This window comes from Danio aesculapii, chromosome 20 (genome assembly GCF_903798145.1).
Source record: "Danio aesculapii chromosome 20, fDanAes4.1, whole genome shotgun sequence".
NCBI lineage: Eukaryota > Metazoa > Chordata > Actinopteri > Cypriniformes > Danionidae > Danio > Danio aesculapii.
In genome coordinates, this window is record NC_079454.1 from 9,774,399 (window position 1) to 9,800,066 (window position 25,668).

The 25,668-nt window shown below is 35.7% G+C and overlaps 1 protein-coding gene across 1 annotated transcript; it reads left to right on the forward strand.

Moving 5' to 3' along the window:
* The first annotated feature begins 2,979 nt into the window (after positions 1-2,979).
* psmc1b (proteasome 26S subunit, ATPase 1b) lies at positions 2,980-25,455 on the forward strand. The gene is made up of 11 exons (XM_056481420.1): positions 2,980-3,030; positions 5,246-5,299; positions 5,389-5,485; positions 6,858-6,982; positions 7,067-7,252; positions 12,008-12,136; positions 15,425-15,521; positions 16,785-16,974; positions 20,090-20,241; positions 20,574-20,728; positions 25,182-25,455. The coding sequence occupies exons 1-11, from the start codon at positions 3,028-3,030 to the stop codon at positions 25,314-25,316; spliced, it is 1,323 nt and encodes a 440-aa protein (XP_056337395.1). The 5' UTR covers positions 2,980-3,027; the 3' UTR covers positions 25,317-25,455.
* The last annotated feature ends 213 nt before the right edge of the window (positions 25,456-25,668 follow it).

Consider the following 25,668-nt stretch of genomic DNA (forward strand, 5'->3'; position numbering starts at 1 on the left):
AGCTTTATGTGGATATGTTTCTTATGTCTGTGAAGCAAGTACTTCCTGAGATTCCAGTGTATTTGTTGACCACTAAACTGTCATGAAAGCACACGTCTGGACCAAGATTCTCCTCAAAGTCAATTCCTGGAGCAGCCCTGCAGAGTTTAGTTCCAACCCTGCTTCAACACATCCATCTGTAGGTATCAAACAAGCCTGAAGCACTCAATTAGTTAGATCAGGTGTGTTTAATTAGCGTTGGAACTAAAATGTGCAGAGCTGCTGCCCTCCAGGAACTGGCTTTGACACCTGTGGTCTATAGCAATCGATGATTGCCTCCTGTACTAGTAGGCGAGGCTTTATTCGCCATATTGACCGTTACACTTTCCCTATTCAAAACTATACAAATGACATGTCTTGTGTATTCTATAGTTTTTGGTATTACAATGTTGAGGTGTTTATGAGGACATGTTCGGTGTCCTTGTAATTCAAAATGCTTAGCACGTTTTTTTTTGACATTCTGGGCTGAGGAGTAGAGGTAGGCATGTAATGTGGTTTTTACAGTATAAAATACATTGTGCCTATGGAGAGTCCTCATAAACCATTAAAACCAAAGTGTGTGTGTTGTTTTGGTGAATTACAAGATCTTTTAACCAATTTATCATGTAGACTGGATATATGCTAACGTGCTGTGATGTCATCATGACATCACACTGTCCTTGCAAATATTGTGTCCTTAAAATTCTGGTTTATGTTTTTTAGGATATATGTCCTCATCAATAAGTAAAAAATCAGGATGTTGTGTATCTTGTTTTACAAATGATAAGTAAAAAATTTAATTTGGTGTTTGATTTTAATCTATCTGAAGGCTTTAGTATAAAAAGCATAGTACCTATAGACGAATTACCATGTTTGTAAACATTCAGGATGCGTGCGCACCGAGGTTGCAGAAAAAAAAAACGGGAGCGCTAGCATTTACAGCAAGGGAATGACATCTGATGCTGTACAGAGTTTGTTGTTGTATTAGAAATAAGTTATATTGATTACATCTTATATATATTATTTACATAATGCTTTCAGCGTATTATAACAGCTTGTCACCCAGTGATAAACACAATTATTCAGCAAAATTAACGTTAAAGTGAGTGGCGTTCGTCTGACAAGTCCATTTGCAATAGCACCCTCCCAATGGATATTGGATAAGACGAAATGGCCAAGCATCCAGCCCGAAATATACAATCTCATTGAAGCTCCAAGTGACTTTACAAGAGAGAAGTTAAAGGCCTACAAGTCTTTGGATGCCAACAATTTTGTTCCGTGTGATCATGTGCAAGAAATAATGCTCCATGATTGCCAGATTCAAAACTTTGTAGTGCTAAAAACCGAGGTTTTGCCAAGCCAAAGATGAGGAAAGAAGATGGAGCTACACAAGGCCTGGGTAATCATCAACAAGCAAAACAACTGCATTCTGACAGAGAACTGCACTTGTATGTCAGGGTATGTAAACGTACACTTTTACGTTTCATTCTGAGCATTCAGTGTCTGAGGTTTAATTCACCATATTTAACTGTTTTTGCTGAAATAATTGCTGCAATCAAAAACCAAGTAATGTGTATGATTCAGCATAGCGTTAACTTACCTGATATGAAATGAGAACTGCAGAGTCGAGCATTTCTAATTAGGTCCTCACTCCATTCAGCTCCCTTTTAGCCAAAGATGTCTGCGGTTGGCACTAAAAGCAGTGTGGTGTACAGTAAAAGTTAAGTTTTCAATTTGGCATCCTAGCGCACAACACGGCATGTTTGCAATTGCAACCGGTCTTTTTTGCAACCGGGATCGTGTGACGTCATGTGTGACGTAGGTTGGTAATTCCTCTATAAACCAGGTTAGTACAGGCTTACCCATATGTGTGTGTGATGATATATTTGGTATTTTATATTATGATTTGTATTATATTTGTTTATTTTGTTTTATCTTTCTGTTTTCATTTTAGTATAAGTGTAAATTTGTTACACCGTATGTTTGTCATTCATATTGTAGTTCATAAAGATTTACTTTTTTAAAACTCCCTAATAAATAACTGTAGTAATTCACTCATTCATCTTCTTTTCAGCTTAGGTCCTTTATTAATCTGGAGTTGCCACAGAAGAATGAACCGCCAATTTATCCAGCATATGTTTTACCCAGCGGATGCCCTTCCAGCCGCAACCTATCACAGGAAAACATCCATACACTCTCATTCACACACATACACTATGGGCAATTTTAGCTAACCCAATGGACCTATACCTCATGTCTTTGGACTTGTGGGGGAAACCGGAGCACCTGGAGGAAACCCACGTGAACACAGGGAGAACATGCAGACTCCACACAGAAATGCCAACTGACCCAGCCGTGGCTCGAACCAGCGACCTTCTTGCTGTGAGGCGAATGTGCTTCCCACTGCTCCACCATGCAGCCAACTGTAGTAATATCCCTACTGAAAAAAAAAAACAACTTAAACCAGCCTAGGCTGGTCAAGCTGGTTTTAGCTGGTAATTTTCCAGCCTGACCAGCTAAGACCAGGCTGGAAATGGCTGGAAACCAGTCTGGAAGTGGCCAAAACCCCTCTAAAACCAGGCTGGTCAACCAGCTAAAACCAGCCAACCAGTTTAAGCTGCTTTTTTCAGTAGGGATAATATAATATAATATAATATAATATAATATAATATAATATAATATAATATAATATTTAATGTTGGATAACACCAAACAAGCAAAAGCACCTGCATGTACGACAGATATGGTTTCTTTTTGTGCTGTACAAAATAATTATTACATAATACACTTATATTAGCAGGCTAAGCCAATGGTCATACACTACAGCTAATATAAGCTATAAAATGAGCAGTATTGATGTTTATAAAACGGCTGAGCGGTAACATATTGCACATCTTTTACTAAACGCCAAGCTACTTTCATTCAACAAACACGTTTTCATATTTGACGTAAGTTGTCTCACCAGTTTTCCGTAGTGACGTGTATTGTGGGCGACCAGCGGTAGTGAAAATGGTGAGTGAGCCAGCAGTTTATTTACCAACGATTGTTTGATTAATGTTTGTTTGTCCACCTTTATTTAATGATCCGGAGATGTAATGTGTGAAATCTGTCAAAACCAAAAGCCGCGTGAAAGATGTCTGCTTGCTGTAACTTACATTAAATATCCCTTTTAATAGATTGATGACGGATTAACCCAACAGTCGTGTTGTGTGAAGGAATAATCAGTGATTTTTAAAGTTATGCAGACACAATAGATAATGCCTGTGTAGACTTTAATAGAATTCAGAGTTTGGTGATATTATATTGTTCATAATTGTGGTATTTGTGCTCGTTTCACTGCTGTAGTTTGGTCGAAAACCGTAAAATCAGTTTAACGTTAGGGTATGAATAAAGAATATTATCTATCTATCTATCTATCTATCTATCTATCTATCTATCTATCTATCTATCTATCTGTCTGTCTGTCTGTCTGTCTGTCTGTCTGTCTATCTGTCTGTCTGTCTGTCTGTCTGTCTGTCTAGCTGTCGGTCTGTCTGTCTGTCTCTATCTATCTATTGTTCTGTCGTTCTATCTATCTATCTATCTATCTATCTATCTATCTATCTATCTATCTATCTATCTATCTATCTATCTATCTATCTATCTATCTATCTATTGTTCTGTCGTTCTAACTATCATTCTGTCGTTCTATCTATCTATCTATCTATCTATCTATCTATCTATCTATCTATCTATCTATCTATCTATCTATCTATCTATCTGTCTGTCTGTCTGTCTGTCTGTCTGTCTGTCTGTCTGTCTGTCGTTCTATCTATCTATCTATCTATCTATCTATCTATCTATCTATCTATCTATCTATCTATCTATCTATCTATCTGCCATTCTGTCTGCTCTTCTATCTGTTTATCTGCCATTCTATCACTTTGTTTCTGTTTCATTCCATCTATCATTCAAAATCAGGGTGTCTGCAGCGTCTTGAAAGGGGTCCTTAAAAAACTACATTTAAATACACTGTAATAGTGTTGTAGGTTTTGAATAATTTTAAAAGGTCTTAATTTTCCTATGTCCAAGTAAAGCTACCCAATCGGCCGACACCCAATTACCAATAATCCATCAGAAAACTTTAAAAACATTTATATATATTTAAGTTGTTATTGCTAAGAGAGACAATTCACAACAACTGTTAGACATTTTTACAGCAAATTCCCCAAATTAATCAGGGAAAGAAATCCCCCAATTAGGGAAAGAAAACTAAAGCAACACATCCCTTTGCATGATCTTCCATTATTACAAAAACTATTTTCAGACATAATCGGGCCATTACAAAAAATCTTTAGTGTTTAGCATATACAAGTCTAAAATTTCATTTATAATGGTTCTAAAAGGCCCTTAAAAAGTCTTACATTTGATTTGAAGAAATCTGCAGAAACCCTGAAAATGTACTGCATTAGATGGATAAAAAATATGTACATTTTTGCAGCACAAACTGATGATTCCTGAATCAATGCTAATATTACATTATGCTGCTCTCAAAGCAATTTTAATGACTGTATGGAGTCAATTTCATGCGTTTTATTACCATTTATTTTGTTAACAATATATCAAATCAATCTAATTGAGTTAAAATGCTACACTACCACCAATATAAAATAGAAATATAGTTCTTGGAATGGATGTAAACATGATGATCGTTTTTGTTATGTTTGAAAGTCTCTTGCTTCATACACTGCATTATTTAATGTGTGAAGGATCATGCGACAATGAAAACTGTAGTAATGATTGTGCAAATTCAGCTTTGATAACACAGGAATACATTTTTACATTTTAAAGTGTATAAAAAGAGAAAATGAAACAATTTATTTATGAAATATTATGAATATTAGAAACATTGATTGACAAAAATAAATATTTGATAGAAGCACTTATGTTTCTGTTTGTACTGATAGTTTTTTTCAATATATTTTTTACGTTGTACTTTTTTTTCTACAGCCACATGATCTATATTAAAAGTCTTGAATATTTTATATGAGCTTTTTTCTATTTCATATTGCATGTCAACTAACAATTTTATTTTGAAATTTGATTTATTTTACAGCTGTTGTTTTTTGTTGATCAGATACATGCTTTGTGAAACTTCAGTTAAAGTGATCCAATAATTATTCCCATATTTTGACCAGTAGTGTTTTAACCGTTTATTAATATTAGACCTGATTTTTTTTCAACCCAGGGCCAGAGTCAAAGTGGAGGACACGGACCGGGAGGTGGAAAGAAAGATGATAAGGTGACCAAAATAGCATGCATGCAATTTAAAATGACATCATCAGACAGAGTTTTGTCCATATTTAATACATTTATCTTCAATCACAACAGGACAAGAAGAAGAAATATGAGCCGCCCATTCCAACCAGAGTAGGCAAGAGAAAGAGGAAGTCCAAGGGCCCCGATGCTGCAAGCAAACTGCCTTTAGGTACAGGAAGTCATACTTCTTTTAATTTCATTATTGTTTTTAAGATGTTGTCTTTCACATAGTGTTTAATGCAGCTGTTTGTGATTGTTTTGAAACCTTTTCAAGGTCAAAGTACATGATAAATGGACTAATTATCTCTCAAAAACAGAAGCTTTTTTCAATGCCCTGTAAAGGAGTGGATTTTCTGAAGGATGACTGCTCCAGGATGGTTTGACATATAGCCATTTTTATGGTTTCATTATTATTAAATGTTTAATAATAATATTTAAATCTCTGAAATTATTTTGATCAAGAATTAAAGTTAATCATTACCTAATTCAGTAAATAAAGAAGTTACTGAGACAATTGTTACTATGTGGTCATCCATCAGAAATTTATCTGTTGCCAGTATTTCTAGGTAATTGTAGGTTACAAAACTACAAATAAATCAATGTAAGTGAATTGCACATTGAGTGCCAGTCTGTGGTCTACATTGGTTGCCAACAACATCTACTTTTACTCTCATGCACTGTAGTTGTAGCTGAGACTGGAAGAGTTGGGTTTGTGATATTGGCATGTCAAGAAAATAAGAAAAAACTTGTAAAAAAGCATATCCACTCTGCACTTCAAAAAGTTGAGCACTTGAAAATGTTTCTGAAATTGTTAATGTTCACAAGACAGTGTGTCAAGCAAGATTATTTTAGTAAAATAGTGAAAACTAAAAGAGTAAAACTCTTGGTTTGAAATAAAACAATATCACAACAAATAAAAACTAACGTCTAACATCATCCACTGAATAACTAACTTAGATAAAAAAAAAGAAGCAAAAAGTCCTTTTCAGTATTAATAAGCTGACCTTTACAGTCAAACACAGAGTCTGCGGCTTTTCGGCTTTTACAGACAAACACATCAGTTAAGCACATGATTATATAAATAAACATGTTTAATTTTGAATTAAACATCAAATGTGTTCTAAACTTTCTTCATTTGCCTAAAAATTTTAACTAGCTGTGTTTAACTTCACACACATTTATTTATTTATATATATTGTGTATGCATGTATGTATGTATGTATGTATGTATGTATGTATGTATGTATGTATGTATGTATGTATATATATATATATATTACTAAAACTATAATAAACCTGGTGTAAAGTGCTAGAATTCAGACATGGAAATATTGGACCAATCAGAGTAAAGTCCACTCTTGGGAAGGTGGGGTTTAGAGAGAGTGAAACGAGCTGATACTACATTTTTTATTTTAAAAAAAAGTGTTTTTGATCTTACATTCATGTAAAAACGTTTGTTGGAAACCAAAACAAAACAAAAAAATAGGGTACTTTGAGCTCCACTTTTCTTTGTGTTAACGTCAGATTGTTTCTCCATACAGTCACCCCTCACACACAGTGCAGACTGAAGCTTTTGAAGCAGGAGAGAATTAAAGATTACCTGCTAATGGAAGAAGAGTTCATCAGAAACCAGGAGCAGATGAAACCTCTTGAGGAGAAACAGGAGGTGCACCATCCATCCAACGTCTTTCTTTTTCTTATTCTTTAATCAGTTTGTCTGTGCTGATGTTTCGGTTTTCTCTGTTCATAGGAGGAGAGGTCAAAGGTCGATGACCTCAGAGGGACGCCCATGTCTGTGGGCACCCTGGAGGAGATCATTGATGACAATCATGCCATCGTCTCCACATCTGTGGGCTCCGAGCACTACGTCAGCATTCTGTCGTTTGTGGACAAAGATCTGCTGGAACCCGGCTGTTCGGTCTTACTTAATCACAAGGTAAAATGGAAGTAGATTGGGTACATGGGGCATTTATTGGAACGGTACCTATAGAGGAATTACCAACCTACGTCACACGGATTCTCGGTTGCAAAAAAAGACCCGTTGTAAAAGCAAACATGTCGTGTTGTGCGGTAGGATGCCAAAGTGCAAAAATACACCACACTGCTTTTAATGACAACCAACATCTTTGGCTGAAAGGGAGCTGAATGGAGTGAGGACCTAATTAAAAATGCTAGACTCTGCAGTTCTCCTTTCATATCAGGTAAGTTCACGCTATGCTGAATCATACACATTACTCGCTTTTGATTGCAGCAATAATTTCAGCAAAAACAGTTAAATATGGTAAATTAAACCGCAGACACTGAATGCTAACAATGAAATGTAAACATGTAAGTTCACATACCCTGACATACAGGTGCAGTTCTCTGTCAGAATGCAGTTGTTTTGCTTGTTGATGATTAATTACCCAGGCCTTGTGTAGCTCCTTCTTCTTTCCTCATCTTTGGCTTGGCAAAACCTCGGTTTTTAGCACTACAAAGTTTTGAATCTGGTAATCATGGAGCATTATTTCTTGCACATGACCACACAGAACACAATTGTAGGCATCCAAAGACTTGTAGGCCTTTAACTTCTCTCTTGTAAAATCACTTGGAGCTTCAATGAGATAGTTGTATATTTCGGGCTGGATGCTTGGCCATTTCGTCTAATCCAATATCCATTGGGAGGGTGCTATCGCACATGGACCTGTCAGACAAACGCCACTCACTTAATGTTAATTTTGCTGAATAACTGTGCTTATCACTGAGTGACAGGCTGTTATAATACGCTGAAAGCATTATGTAAATAATATATATAAGATGTAATTAATATAACTTATCTCTAATACAACAACAAACTCTGTACCGCATCAGATGTCATTCCCTCGCTGTAAATGCTAGCGCTCCCTGTTTTTTCTGCAACCTTGCTGCGCGCGCATCCTGAATGTTTACAAACTGGTAATTCATCGGTTTGACCAGTATGCAACATACCTAATCAGAACACAGACATAGTTGCCACTTCACCTGAGCTCAAAATTTTTGCTCAAAGAAAAATTAAGGAAAAACTGTATGGGTTGTTCTCATATTTAATGAAAAGCACTTCTTACAAAACAGATGCTTTAAATGTTAATTACTAATCTTTTGATAAACAGGATATGGCGAAAGCTGCATATCAATGCTGATATTAGTTCCTAAATATTTGTAATTATATAAAAAAACATATATGAACACATGCAGACCCTTACTGTCTCAAAAATGATTCCAATTAGAGAAAAATTACCTAGGCCTTATTTATGTTCAAAAACAACTTTATTCTTCACCATAACCTGTAACCTCTTCTTAAAAAGTAATTCTGTCATTTAGAGTTCATAATTTGCTAAAAGGTGGAGAAAAAGTAAATAAATGGCAGTTCATTCGTTATTTGTTTTAGGTTGCTAAAAGAATCATTTGCATGTTTGTTTTTCACGCTACCCTAGCGTTTGTTTGTTTTTAAACAGATGTGAGAAGCACTTCAATAATCACGCGCACTGTATTATCATGAGCTCAAGTTCATTATTTCAAATATAGATGCATGGTGAGCACATGCAAATAGAGAAAGTGAAACCATTTGTCATTTGTACCTAGCGGCTCTGTTTGTGTTTGTTTACAGTGCCACATTTAGGTGTGACATACAGTTGAAGTCAGAATTATTAGCCCTCCTGAATTATTAGCCCCCTGTATATTTCCCCCAATTTCTGTTTAATGCAGAGAAATTTTTTTCAACACAGTTATAAACATTATAGTTTTAATAACTAATTTCTGATAACTGATTTATTTTATCTTTGCCATGATGACAGTAAATAATATTTTAATAGATATTTTTTAAGATACTAGTATTCAGCTTAAAGTGACAATTAAAGACTTAACTAGGTTAATTAGGTTTGTTAGGCAAGTTAGGGAATTTGGGTAAGTCTTTATATAACAGCCGAACAAGTATTGCTTAAGGGGGCTAATAATATCGACCTTATAATGTTTTTAAAAATATGTAAATCTGCTTTTATCCTAGCCTAAATAAAACAAATAAGACTTTCTCTTGAAAGAAATATATTATAGGAAATATTTTGAAAAATCCCTTGCTCTGTTGAACATCATTTGCTAAAAATTTTACAGGAAGACTAAAAATTTACTTATTATTGACATTTTACATAGTTTTAATCCAGTTTTCCCATTTTCATGAGGATGCAGACACTTCTTCAAAGTAGGGCTGGGCGATTTGGCCTAAAATCAAAATCTTGATTAATTGAACATTTTAACTCTATTGCGACCAATGAATGATTGTTTTATGTGTATATATATATTTGCCTTCATAGTTCACTGACAAGTTTTGTCAGATATTTTTGATTGAAGGGTGCATTGCTTGATTTTTAAATAATTGAAGTAAACACACACTATCTACTATCTATGATTAGTTATTGATCATTAGTGTTGAACAACTGAAATTAAAACACACTGGCTAAAACCAACAGTCAGTTTTCTTCAATAACTTGCACTTTTGGAAATTATTTTCAATGTTTTTCATATTAACAGTAGAAAATAAGCAGTATCTCCTCTAAATAAAATAACTCTTGCATATCCTGTAGATAATATTTTCAACAGTGCATTTCTTGCATCTTCTGTAAGCAAACATTTTAATGTAAATAATAATTTAAATGTAATGGAAAATATGCCGTCTCAAGGCATTTCTGGCGCAGCTTTCAATCATCGTCAATTCAGTGCAAAGTAAAGGCTGATTTATACTTTTTCGTCAAGCGCACGCATATGCTCCGGCACAGCCTGCGCATGATAGCATAGCCCTCGCCGTGGCCAACGCACGCCTCTCAAATAATGTAACTACACGTAACAACGACATGTAGTGCAAGCTCTGTGATTGGTCGGCTTGGTAGCACTGACGAGTGTGGGCGGGGGTCAGAGCCCGATGGAACGAGTGTTTACAAGTGTCGAGTCCTATGAAGGACTTATGATACCTTATGATTAAAGTTGCATGTCCACTAGTTCCCGCCTCAAAATGAGCAAGTTTGAGCTACTTGTACGTTAAGATAGCGTTCAGAAAAAAACTAAACACCAGTGAAGAAACTTGACACAAAGGAACATAAACATCCTCTGCCAGCTAGCGTTTTACAGGTGTTATTGCAGAGCAGCACAAACAGCGCACAGAAGTATAAATGCATGGCGACTTGCATTGCATGCTCCGTGAGTCACGCCAATCACTCGACGCAGAAGTATAAACCAGGCTTAAGTCTCAAGAATGGGTTCATCGTCCTACCTGACCAGAGATCAGATATGGCAGCAGAAGTATAAATCAGCCTCAGACTTTTAAGCCTAATATCTACTTCTGCATCGAGTGATTACCATGACCCAGGGCACATGCCTTGTGCGTAGCTGTGCATTTATACTTCAGCGTGCTGCTTGTGTTGCTCTGCAACAACACTTCAGAGACACTGGCTGGTAGTGGGTTTTTATGTCATGGGGGTTTTGTTTTTTTCTCAATGCCACCTTAATATACAGGAAGTTAAAACTCACTCATTTAGAGGCAGGAACTGACGGTTGTGCAGCAACTTTAATCATAAGGTAAACAAAAGTTTACATCTGGAGCTTCTCCACAGGACTCCACAATTTTAAACACATGCTCCAACGACTGGCTCTCTGCTATCATGTGGCTCTCCATGCCACCCACGCGTGTCAACACTACCAAACCGGCCAATCACAGAGCGTTCGCAGCAACGTGTAGGTAAATTTTTGAGAGGTGAATGGGTATGCGACTGTGCGAAGGCTGCGCTGGACCATATGCGTGCTCTCTTTGCAGAAGTATACTGTAAATCAGTGTGGGGTCACGTGACTCCACACACAGTAGGGAAAATAATCGAAAAATCAACCTGGGAAAATAATATCGATTATAGGTTCTGTATGTCAATTTCGATAATTTTTTTTTCGATTTATTGCCCAACCCTACTTCAAGGGATACTTTTTGGATGCTAACATTTTAGAATCTGCAAAAGGAAACAAAACAGAATCGCTGACGTGTTTACATAACCTAAGCAATGAATTATTATTATTAATATTTATTTATTTATTTAAGTTGCAAGATGGTGCCAAACAGTTAAGAACAAGAATCTTATCAAGAAGATTCATAGGATGTAATGTCGTGTCTGGCCAATCAAAATCAAGAATTCTACAGAGCCATGTGAATTTATTCTAGTGGGTTAGGTTATTGTAGATGTTTCGTCAGTTTATTGTACTTTGCTTTTACTTGTAATTTCAATATGTAGACCTGTGCAGTAGTTTTCATATTGTGTACTGAACTCTATTACGAAGATGGGGTATAGCGTGTCGAAATAAAAGGAAAGTGTCTCGACAGATCTGGTCTCAAGAGACACGTCTGACTGCATGATATTACCAGAAGGAAGCAGTGATGTGTCTCGGCTGACCACTTATGATCAGATTACTGAAAACGCATGATAATACCAAGAGGAAACAGAGCCATATGTGCGCAAACAGATACATTACACACTGAATCAAAAGCAAAACATTAGAAAGCACCATATGGCCTCTTTAATATAAATTGAATGGGTTTGAATCTTTAAATGTATCCTGTCTGCAACAGATTGTGTGTCCTGCAGGCTAATTCTGGATGCTGAACACTGGTGGATTGATCTGTTAAATAACTTGTTTTACGTAGGTCCATGCCGTCATCGGGGTGCTGATGGACGACACAGACCCTCTTGTTACAGTCATGAAGGTGGAGAAGGCTCCGCAAGAGACCTACGCTGACATTGGTGGACTGGACAATCAGATACAAGAAATCAAGGCAGGTTAAAGACAGTTCTATATCGGATTAAAGAAACAGGAGTGTTTATTCGAGCGATGTTGGTGTGGAAGATCCATAAAAGGCTGTTTTAAGTTAGGGATGAAGTACATCCTGGAGATTGTTATCACAGAATAAAGCCCAACAGGCTTATGGATAGGGTGAAACAATGCGGATAACTGATGCATAAGACGGAAGTGCTTTATTTTGCAAAGACAACTGCTTGGATGTGCTTTATCTTGCTTATTACATGGCTACCTGCCACAAAGCGTAAAAATTAGACACTAAATATTGTTCTAAGCCGTATTAGTAATGCAAAACTGACAATAACGAAAACGGCTGAATGGAGCATACACTATCCTACATATTATTCAGTCGCCGAAGTGACAAAAGCAGCTTTGTAATAGAGATGTAAATATGGATGTGAACGTATTCAAGATGATTCGAAGTAGCCTGGGTTTTTTTTTTAAAATACTTTATTTTTTATTTCTTTTTTAAAGGAAGAGGGGAAAAATACAAATAATAATAAAAAATACAAAAACACATAAGAACTTCTTGAAGAGTTGACTGGTCACATATTTCCTTACAGGTCACATTAACATTCATATAAAGATCAGTTTACACTGCGTAAAGCCATAAGTACAATCCATTTCTCCCAATATTGCAGGTATTTGTCCAGGGATGAGCCTGTTTTATTAGTTTTAACTGGTGTTATCTGGTAATATCACAATTGACCAGAATCAAGTGTTCTAGACAACTGTGTAATAAAATAAGGTAATACCTTTTCAAATTGTAGATTAGTCATTCTACTCTCTCAAGCATAGGTCTCAAACACAATTCCTGGTGGGTCGCAGCTCTGCACAGTTTTGCTCTAACCCTAATCAAACACAGCTAATCCAACTTATCAAGGTGTTCAAGACTACTAGAGACTATTAAGCAGGTGTGAGTTTGAGGTGGCTGGAGCTACACTATGCAGAGCTGCAGCCCTCCAGGAACTGAGTTTGAGACCACTGCTCTAAAGACTCTAAAAGCTCTAAAAATCATAATTAGCATTGCTTGATATTGTTTTAGCAGTGAGAAATAAGCAAATATGCCAACAGTGGAAAAGTCTGTGTATAAATTTGTGTTACTGAAACATAAATAACAATTAAAATGACAAAATATATCAATAAAACGTAAAAATATATAACAAACGGTACAAACCTTATTGCACAATTTTTTTATGAATGCCATTTTTCCACGCTACTTTTAGCGAAAACTATTTGCTTTAAAACGGTTTATAAATTATTAGTGCAGAATAATAAGTAATATATAATATAGTTGTTTATAATATAATTATTAATATATGAAGATTTCAGATGCAAAAGCCGCTTAATGCCACTTCCGCCAAAAATGAGCTAATGAAATTGAGTGAATGCTTTAGGCACGTAGTACATGTTCAACAAATATTTTTGCTTCAAATCATCTAAATCCCAGCGTTAGCCTGTTTAGAAATAACAGTTTGTTGGCAAAAGCCTCTAAACGCCACTTGCCTTTGACAGCAAAAGCTACTATATCCCGAAAACTAACCAGAAGATGTGAATCGAATCATATGTTTGTAGTGTAGCAGCACGCTGATACGCTGGCTTTTATGAGGAGACTGTTTTATTCCGCTTTCGATTTTTAAAAGATGGAGTTTGATGAACTGAATGAGCCTGTCCGACTGTCAGTGGATGGCAAATGAAAAATGACTTACCTAAAAACTCTGTGCATTATAAGAAAAAGAAAACACACTGTACAGTCGGAAGTGTAGCATGCATTTATAGCTTTTTTTTTGTGCAGCAACGCTTTGAATGAGTCCGATTTACTATACATTAAACGGCAATTGCGTTTCACAAAGACAGAATTAGGATACTATTCTTCTATCACACATGGATGCTATGACTTAGACCAAGACCTTGAGTATGGTGAGGATGAATGAATGACAGCTTCTAAAAGTGTCTAAGAGACATCCTTTTTTTGGCCAGTAGGCCCACCTTGTGTTTTATTTGCAAATGTAAGCTATTTTATAAAAGATAAATGTAGTGTATAAAACTATACATTATTTACATGACTTCATATTACCTATACGTCTTATAAGCTTTTTATATTAATGGACAATGCACATGCAGATTTGATGTCTCACAATGTTTTACACTACATATTTAAATCTAACAAGCTTTGCAATGTTTACATTTTAAATCCAAATCCCATGTATCAGAAATGACAACAGATTGCTAAGATTTATTTAATGTTAATTTTAATGTTATTTATTAATGCACTTACTTGACAGATTTCATTCATTAATTTTCTTTTTGCTTAGTTCCTAATTTATCAGGGGTTACCACAGTGGAATGAACTGCCGCTTACTTGACAGATTTATGTATTTTTATTTTTAGGTGGTTTGTGTATGTAATTTATGTTTGGTAAAATAATTTCAAATGGCGTCTTTAGTGATTTTTCAGCTAATTACACTGTCTTGTCCAGATAAGTGGATTTAGAGGTTTCTGCGAAAAAAAGCACACGTGGATTTAGCTGGTTTTGACGCAAAAGAAAATTTATCTTGTTAAAAACCAGAGAATTTTTTTGAAAAAAATAATAATAATTTTTGGAAAAAAAGGTATTTTATTTACTAGCTAATAATCTTTTCATTATCTATTAAATGAAACTTCTGTACCTGATCAGAGGAGCCTGATAGAAAATGCTTCACAAAAAAAGAGGTCTAATTGATTTAGAGGGTTTTGCATCTAAACTCTTCATATGAAATTGGTAAATACATCTTAAATGAGGTGAGGTTGTAGTCAGGTTTATACACAACCACTCAAAAGATTCTTAATTAGATTTTTGAAAGAAAATATACAATTTTATTCAACAAAAATTGCTTAAATGGATGAAAAGTGTCAGTATTTTTACATTGTTACAGGCAATTTCTTTTTCTCTGGAACTTTCGCATTCTACTTTTTCTCTTACTTTCTAGCAATCAAAAAATTTTGAAAATAACCCCACCACAGAATCTATCTGAAAAAAATAATAAAAAATGAAAAAATTAACAGCATATGGTTCGAATGGTTCCTGAGGGCCCATGTGGTACTAAAGACTGAATAAATTATTTTTAAAACTTTGGTATCATTGGAATAAATGACATTTTAAAATATTTAATAATATGAAAATGCATTTGTGTTTACGTTTAGATAGGGAAAGGTAAATCTGCTTTACTAATATGATGCTGCTTAATATTAATATTAATATTTTGCCTGTTGCAATGACCTACAGGAATCTGTGGAGCTGCCCCTGACCCACCCTGAGTATTATGAAGAAATGGGTATTAAGCCTCCCAAAGGAGTTATTCTGTACGGCCCCCCTGGAACGGGTGAGTTTTAATAACATTTATAATCGACAAGAGTATCTTAACTTGTATTAACAATTAGCGAGCTATCATAAATGTCACTCACATTGCAAAAACAAAAAAAAACATTGCAGAATGCAGTTCTGATGATCCTATCATTTAAGTTATTGAAAGCAAAACATATCCATTTGTTTATTTTTGTTTTTATTTTTATAGGGCATAAAATTGTTAATTTTTCTGAATTTTAGAGTAAGTGCGATCACAAATGCGACAATGATTTGTGACGTTGAACTGTTCATTTTAATTAAGTTACATTTTAGATGCAATTTATCTTCTGTTTTGTCTATGAAAATAGTTCCAAACATGCAGAAACGGCAAATTTGCATGTTTCAGAGCAATTTTACAGTGTTTTTTCTTGAATAATTTTATATAAAGTCAAATCATTAGAGCGCAGTCTGAATTCACATGCTATATAGTAGGTGAAATTAGAAAATGACAGAAGAAATATGTTCACGTTTACAGTATTCGTAAAAAAGTAAAAGGTAACTTTTACGGTAAGGTTTACTTTTAAGGTAAGGTTATTTCTGGTGTGATTCTGAAGTGGGTATACGTGGACACCTTACTATCCCATGAGGCCATGGGAGAGAGTATTTGTGGAAAGCTGTGACGTAACATTAAGTTAAACTGCTAGGTCAGATAAGATACAACAAATGTAGTATGTCCAGATTCCACATTTATTATTGGAACGTTTTGAACACTATTTTGCTTTGGATTTAAATAAATCAGTCGTTTTGAATGAATCAATTGATGAATGAAGTGAATCACTCTTTATTGAAAACTTGCTGCCACCTACTGGTGTTTCTAATGTGATATTTATTCATCCACGACAGGCCTAAACCAATACAAAAACTTAAAATATTGATTAATTTTCTCTTGAAACCTCTTATATCCAATTTTAAGTTGCACAGGTATATTTTTGCCAATAATACCCAAAAATACATTTTATGAGTCAAAAAATGATAGATTTTCTTTTATGCCAAAAATCATTAGGATATTAAGTATTTAGTAAATTTCCTACTGTAAATATATTAAAGCTTGATTTATGATTAGCTTATAACTTTTTTCTTATTGTGAAGATTTTTTTAATATGAAGATTTTATTTTAAACCCCATTTTTTTAAATAGTTGTATCTCTGATCCTTAATTACCTCTGAATATTGATGACAATTTTTAGAAAGGAGTCAGACTTTGATGTCTAAAATATTCCTAATATTCCTCTGCATGACAGGTAAAACCCTCCTCGCCAAGGCTGTGGCCAATCAGACATCTGCCACATTTCTGCGTGTTGTGGGTTCAGAGCTGATTCAGAAGTATCTGGGCGATGGTCCCAAACTGGTGCGCGAGCTCTTCAGGGTGGCAGAGGAGCATGCACCCTCCATCGTCTTCATCGATGAGATCGACGCCATTGGAACCAAGAGGTACAACAATATATGCTCTCTAATAATATCAAATATATACTCTATATACTATAGACCAAGGCTATTTAATTAGTTTGTCATGGGGCCAGTTCATGAAAAGCATCGCAAATGAGGGGCTGGAGAGATATGACTTTGCAATATGAGTGGTGACACAACAGCAATATAAGAGCCCATATGCTGTATTTTTGCTTCTTAAGACACCCATGTTGGCTTTTTCTACATTAAAACGTTAACAAGTTGCATTTTGAAACTACATAACATCAGTGTATCGTACAATGTGGCTTTTTCTTGCAAACATTCTAATGTTGTATTTCGAATGCACAACATATACTCTACAATACTATACAATACTACTCAAGTAGGTTTCTTCTACATTCAGACACATTCATGTGTTATGTTTTGGACTGCAAAACAATTAAGGATGAAGCGATAATAGATATTGGTTGTACGATTATAGTCTGAAGAATAATCATGGTTTCACGGTTATCACGATTATTATGCATTTATTAAATTCAAAACACTACTAATTTAGAACATCAAAAGAAAACGGCTTATTTTAAAGTGTTGTTTATTGCTGCTCAGTAACCAAATGCAGCACAAAATATTAATAAAAACAAACAATAGTCCATTTCTCTCTTTGGACTTAAAAATAAAAGTTTTTTTAATTAAACAGTGATAATTTACAATGAAAATAAAAGACAGAACAATGAATAAATCAATCAATAAAAATAATAATAAATACAAAAATAGCATTTGTCTAATGTTAATTTGAGCTATATATTAGTTTTTAAATGAACTGTTGTTATTATCTGCGTTCATACATACATAATCATTTTAATAATTTGTAATAATTCCTCTAACGTATCTTTTGTTTACATTGCACTGAAAGCCACACAGCTCTCACCACTACAGCCTGAGATAATTTCTACTGTGTGCGGCTGGAGGTCCGCTTGCGCAACGCTCCCAATATGCGCACCTCTCCATTGGAAAAACGAACTTGCGTGCGGAAAAGACGCAATATATGAACGGCCTGCTGCTATAGTTAATCTAATGTGCGTGCGTATTAGCCTCGGTATGAGCTCGGAACTTTAAACTAGCACACAGGTGGCATTACTTTGTTTAGTTGCAGCAGTTTTGTTCTGTGCAACAGAAACGTGGCGTTGAGAAGCCATTACAATTAATTAACTGTAATAAACTAATGTGCGGTTTATAATGAAATTGGCTAATCATTGCATCCCTGTTAACAATATCAGTGCATTGTACAAAAGGCCTTTTCTACAAACATATCCAGATGTGTTCGGCTGCTCGCGCCACTCGCTTAATGTCAGGTGACTCACTCTCTGCGCATCCTTCAACTGCAGCTTGTGATGTATTGAACAGACGCATGTCACTTCATAACTATAGCGACCGTTTTTCAACTGAACTAAATTTATTTTTGATGTCTTGGTCACACTAATTGGGGGGCCGGAACAAATTGCCTTGAGGGCCGGGTTCGGCCCGCGGGACACCAGTCAAATAGCCCTGCTATAGACCAATTCAATGTGGTCCAGTCATTGGCCCATGAGCTTTTCCTGCTTGTTATCAAACTATTTCATAACTGTAACAAGGGGCAATTCAATCATAACTTAATCTTAAAACAGCTATCATAACATTATTTATCAATATGTGGGTCTTTTTAGATTCTCGGAAGCAATAAAAATTAAAAAATGTAAAACAGGAAATACTTTGGGACCATTGTTTTTGTTTACATCTCTTAAAATGGTTTATAGTCTTGGGATGATCACATATATGTTTAAGGGGATCCATTATGCCTGCTTTTCTAAAGATGTAAAACAAGTCTCTGGTGTCCACACGATGTGTCTGTAAAGTTGCAGAATACTGTGCAGGTCATCATTATAGCTACTACCAGGGGGCTGTTGTCGAATGCTTGAGGTTGGCTTGAGTAAGCCTGTTTGAAGTAGCTTGTTTAGTTTGAAACATTTTGAAATGTGTAGAGTGATAAGTTAGCATGTTGCTAGCATGGTTTAAACATGTTTCTACTATGAATTAGAATGTTGTTAGCACGATTTTAGCATCAAAGTCAGCTTTATTGTAAATTCTGCCGCATGTATTGTACAGACAAACAGAGAATTGAAATTGTTACTTTCAGACCCTGGGTGAATACAGATAACAAAAACACTACAAGAGGAATGTAACATGATGGACAATAAAAACAAATGAGTTTAGATAAAATTAAGAGAGAAAAATACTAAAAAAGGGGCACATAGCAGGTAGAGTACAAATAAGTGAGTTCAGTGAATTTTAGCATGAATTATCATGTTGTTAGCATGTTATTAGCATATTAGCATGCTTGACGCTAGTGCATTTAAAAATAAAACTAATCATGAGCATAGATAAATATAATAAAGCAAAGATAAAAATAAAATCAACAGTGCTTTGTTTTGTGGGGGAGTCTAACAGTATTCTGGTACAGAACTTGACTAATCAGTAGTAAATCACACTGTATTGACCTTATTCTTCAATGCGGAAGTGTGTGCGTTTTTGTGATTGTTTTCGAACTTCCGATTTAGCTGCCTATGGGAGAAATGACTAGGAATAATAAACGGCAGAAAATGGTCAAACTAATTACTCTACAAACAAGTGTTTGCATGACAATACAGACAAAGTAGAATAATATAATAAGAAAATGTCAGTTTGCAACACCAAGCAGCAAAACGAGCTCATTTTAACCTCTAAAAATGAATGGAAGTGAATGAGACCTGAAGTCTCGAGCCAAAATGATTCAAATGGCTGCGCCCGCTCGTACACGGAGTATAAGGTGAACAGTCTGTATGGTATTAATCATGTAATATAGTTGTAATCTTTGTCAAAGCTACAAACATTATAATTTCAAGTGTGTCAATGTATTAAACTCACTTCAAAACACATGCAAATAATCAACTTACACTCTACTATGGTTCAACTTTGCAGTGACTCCACAGATCACGTGAACCTGCTCTACTGTAATTAACACTGAACATGCTGCGACCCATTTACTTTCAGTGACATCATTGCGATGTCAATGCTGGAAAATATATTTGTCATGGACATTCCCTGACTGCATCTGTGTTTGCAGATATGACTCAAATTCAGGAGGTGAGCGGGAAATTCAGAGGACGATGCTGGAGCTGCTCAATCAGCTGGACGGCTTCGACTCGCGTGGAGACGTGAAGGTCATCATGGCCACAAACAGAATAGAGACCCTCGACCCTGCTCTAATTAGACCCGGTACGACATATTTGAGAAATGTAGCGGAATTCACTTGCTATGTCACTTCAGTTTTTGAACTTGCCCTCTGATTCGTTGCTGAAAACCAATCAGAGCGCTCTCTTCATCCAAAGGCCAACGCCGATTCGACATGTTGAACTCGATCCGATGTTAACCTGATGAGACTCGACATGTTGGCCACTCCAAACCAAGTAGTCAGCTCAACAATGACCGACAGCCCGATGAAGCCTAATGGCCGACTATAGGCTTTGTGTGTCCCAGCCTTTAGACTCAGAGCTCGTGTGAATTTCAGATGTGCCTAAAGCTGCATTTCTTTCTGCTTTCTCTCTCAGGTCGAATCGACCGAAAGATTGAGTTCCCCTTACCAGATGAGAAAACCAAGAGGAGGATTTTCCAGATCCACACCAGCAGAATGACTGTGGCCGAGGACGTGAGCCTGGACGACCTCATCCTGGCCAAAGATGACCTTTCAGGAGCCGACATTAAGGTTTGTTGATGTTAAGTTAAAGAAACACTCAATTTCTTTTTAAATAGGGTCATTTTATTACTCCCCTAGAGTTAAACAATTACCATGTTTGAATCCCTTCAGCAGATCTCGCTCTGGCGGAAGCACTTTTAGCTTAGCTTAGCATAAATCATTGAATTCGATTAGACCATTAGCATGTGAACATTTTCAAATAAGTGGAGTTTTGATTGTTTTCCTATTTAAAGCTTGACGCTTCTGTAGTTACATCATGTACTAAGACAGACGGCAACTTAAAGTTGCTATTTTCTAGGCTAATATCAGAATTCGCACATGGTGCTTAAAGTGCTTGAATTTGGTGTTCAGAAATTCAAGGCCTGGAATACTTGGAAAATTGGCTTGTTTTGTTGAAAAGTGCTTAAAAGTGCTTGAAATTAAAAGGAGAACTTCTATGCAGTTTTCACGCCGGAAAAATTAAATGTTTGCAAACTTTTGTGACAATTTAATGGGACAAAGGCCTTTCTGTTTTGCAGTGACAGAAAAAAAAATACTGAAAAACAAAAGTTTTGTTGGAATAATGCTTTTCGGATTTTTTCACGATAGAGATGTCTGTCTTATTAGCAAGAGTAATTAAACTGTGGACATACTTCCTGCCATTTCGACGATCTACACACACATTTCGCTCTCTTGTACCCTGTAATGTGTTTAGTAACTATATTCTCCAACATAAGAATCTAGGGACTTTTGCTGCTTCACCATGGCTGTTTTTTGGTGAATAATATATTGTGCCTGCTACAGTCATGATCTGCCAATAAGAAGTGTCACTTTAGCACTAGCACTTGAATGATTTAACTGCCTCACATAGAGTACTGTAATGTCTTAGTAATGAAAAAACTGAGGATCTTGCACACAGATTAAGATTATAATGCTTAACGGCATAAAATATAGCCAGTTAGGGTCGATGGTTGTGAGTAAATGAAATGCTGCAATTCACCATTTGGTTGGTAAGGTTTTTAAATTATTGTTTTAAAAAGCCACAGTCCACAATCAACAACCTGATCGACTCTATGTGAAGGAGTTGTGTTGCAAATGGTGGTCACGTCCAGTCTGAAACCCTAAAGCCACCTTTCCATTGCACATGACAAACGACAAGCGACAGACCGGAAGTCATTTATTTCCAATGGAGAGAAGTCCGGGAGCAGCGTGGAGTTCCGATCTTCTCCGTATGCGGAAAATTTGGATGCGATTTGAGCTGCGGATACGTTAAAATATTTGAACGCCTGCAAAAAGACCGTATGCGACACGTCGACTTGATGTGATGTATTCCAGTGTAGTCCAAGCAGATCCATGCGCGCGAGATGAGAAATAGTAGTTATTTCGTTATTTTTTTAATCAAAGAAAAGTTTATATCAAAGAAACATTTCTATTCATAAATGAGTCATAAAAATCTTATTTTTTTATGTTGCCTCCACATTTCTTGCAAAGTCTTGCAGTAGGTCTAGCGGTCATAGGTCTAGCGGTCTATGAGTTTCTAGTATTCATTCATTCAACTATGGTGAACCGACGGAGAATAATGGCTCTTGCTTTTGCACTCCTGTATTTCGGACAGCGCAAGAATCCAAAACTGAAATTCTGTGCGACTGCCACAAGGGGGCATATTCCGTCAGACGTGTCCGAATGTCATGTGCAGTGGAAAGGCAATAAGTAAGGAAATAGGAAATAGTAATCAATATAGATCATGATTAATAATAATTGTTATTATTATTATTATATGTATAAATATATGTTATTTACACTATGTGCAACTATTTCAGATATTTTTTCATGGTTTAAAAAAGTGATAGATGTTTTGGCCATTAGAAGGTGTGATTAGCTGTTTTCAGTTTCGATTTGGTTTGTTTAAAAGGTAATAAACCAAAAATGAGTATTCTATCATCGTTTACTCCTGTTTACTGCACATCTTCATGAAATGATTCAATTATGAAACCTAAATTGGGTGAAAGTTTGAAGTGTTTGAGAAAAGTCTTATTTTTTCTATAAATTGTTGGAATAGGGTTAAATGGGTCAAAAAAGTACTTCATATCTTCCAAAACATAGCATTAAAATATAGATCAAAGATGCCCAAACTAGGGCCTGGGGGCCAACGTTGGCAAATTCTAACCTTTTGAGCCATTTCCACTGAGTGGTACTGTACGGTTCAGTACGCTTTTATGGCCGTTTCCACTGTCAAAGGGTGCCTAAAAGCGAACCGTACCATACCACTTTTTGGTCACCCTTTGCAAAGATGCGCAACTGAACGCTATTGGTTTACAGAAATACGTCATTTGCAGAAGAAGGAGAATAAAAACAAAGGAAGCGACACTTTTAAAAACACAGCCGAGACATTACAGCGTTATAATATATACATATAATAACGAGCCATGGTCGACCCAAGCTCAAACAAACCTTGTCGTTGTCTTGTTGAACAGCCACAAAGCCAAGAACAAAATCTGACGTGTCCTGTTGTTGTTATACGAGCCTGTGTAAAGCGTGAGTGGTTTTACGTTCTCCAGAGAGCTCGCCGCACGTCTATATTTGAAATAATGAACTTCTTGAGCTCATATTAATAACCTGCCAATGATCAAGTGCTCTGATATCCGATCCTTTCAGAAAAGAGACAAATTGTGAGAGTGAAACGTGAAAAAACAAAAGAGAAGCTGGAAAAAACAGCAGCAAATTATGCTTCTGAACAAACTGCCATGTTTAACTATTATCATCACCTTATGGACTATTATGAACTCAGAATGACAGAATTACTCTCTAACAGAGGCTACATGTGCTGCTGAAGATTAAAGACACAGATGAGAGGTTTGCTCTGACTGTGGGCTATATTTCGTGTTGTTTTTTAACCCAAATAAGGACTAAATGTCTGCTTTGTGTAGTTTATCTGTAACTGATAACGTATCTGAAACTGTAAGGGTCTGTATGTGTTCATATACGTTTTTTTATTTATTTCATATAATTGCAGATGTCACAGTACGCTATTTCACAACATCATTGATCTGCAGTTATAATCAAATCATGTTCATAGAAAAGTTAGTAGTGAACATCAATACACAATACACATTCATGCATATAAAGCATCTGTTTTGTGAGAAGTGCTGAAACTTTCTGACATACACCACGGCCACCAAAAGGGTACCCTTTTGGCAGTGGAAATGCAAGCTTGATAAAGGTGACCCATACCAACCCCTACCGTACTGTACCTCTCAGTGAAAACGGGTCATTATTTTGGCCCACAATTCCATTTGAGAAGAGAGGGAGAATGATGGGTTGGTGGTCAGGGCGAATATCTTTGAAAAATATTGTCATTATTTCGAATGTAATGTAGCCTTTTGTTTGTTTGTTTTATAATTTCTTTCGTTTTGTAAATTCATCAGATTTAAAAAAAATGTAAACAACGGATATCAGGCAATGCACAAGACATCAGCAGGCAAATCATGGCAAAGGCAGGTGCAACTTAGTGTATTCAGCATTAAACTCTATTGTATTAATGCGATTGTTTATGTTTTTGCTGTAATAACTTCATTAAATGTAATTTTAATATACTGCATTCGTTAATATAATTTAAATTAATGTTTTCTAGTTATTTTTTAATGTTAGGAAATAAATTAGGAGATTACTCCTGGAAACTTTAATGTACCTTCGGCCCAAAGCCCTCAGTTAAGTTTGGTTTCTGGCCCTTCATAAAAAAAAAAGTTTGGGCACCCCTGATATAGATGATACTTTAAAAAATGAGACAGATGTATGATCAAAAATGTATTTTTCTGTTACAATTGCTCAGAAAATGCACTGAATGGATCTCTATAGCCCTCTGCTGGACATCTATGATCAAAATACATTATTTCTAAATCTGAAGGTTTTTTTTAACCAACAGATGGCAGATTTGTGCCTGTAACGCTTGTATCAAAATGAATAAGCAACTTGCATTACATTTAGATCAATATTTAAGTGATGAAGCTAGCTGAGTTTGTAGAGAAATTTTGGTGTAAATGGTTAAAAAAAATATTCATTATCTCCCAAATCCTAGCAGAAATGTATAGATAAGACAAAGAAGGATTATATCAGTGTTTATATCATTAGAAACTTTGGTTTACTAACATTCATTAAATGTCTGAGGTCACCCTGACCCCAAACATAATGACAAGCTGCAGAAAAGCATCGGTCTCAAACTCAATTCCTGGAGGGCCGTAGCTCTGCACAGTTTTGCTCCAACCCTAATCAAACACAGCTTATGCAACTACTCAAGGTGTTCAAGACTCTTTTGAACGCCTGGGTAATTTAGATCAGCTGTAATTGATTAGGAATTCCAGGAATTGAGTTTGAGACCTATGGTTAAAAGTGTTTCCAAAAAGCGCTGCTGCCCTCTTGTGTTGTCTTTTCCCCCATGATTTTCAGTCGAGTTGCTCACCATCATTATATCTGCGTGTCTCTGCAGGCCATCTGTACAGAAGCAGGGCTCATGGCTCTGCGAGAGCGCAGGATGAAGGTCACAAATGAGGACTTCAAGAAGTCTAAGGAGAATGTGCTGTACAAGAAGCAAGAGGGCACACCTGAGGGTCTCTACCTCTGACCACGCTCCACTTTCACTGATCTGTCTGTATATGAGCTTAACGCTCCTATAAACACTTTTATGTCAAAGCTACGCATGTTCTTGTCTGCCAGTTTGTTTTTCATTCCTGTAACCAGATTAATAAATACTACAGAACTGATTGATTTGTTGCTTTGTTTCTTTTTCATAGTCCTTGATGATTATATGGTAAATGTGTCTTTGCTTGGGTGAATAAAAAAATAATAATAATAAATAAATAATATATATATATTTATATATATATATATATATATATATATATATATATATATATATATATATATATATATATATATATATATATATATATATATATATATATATATACAGTTGA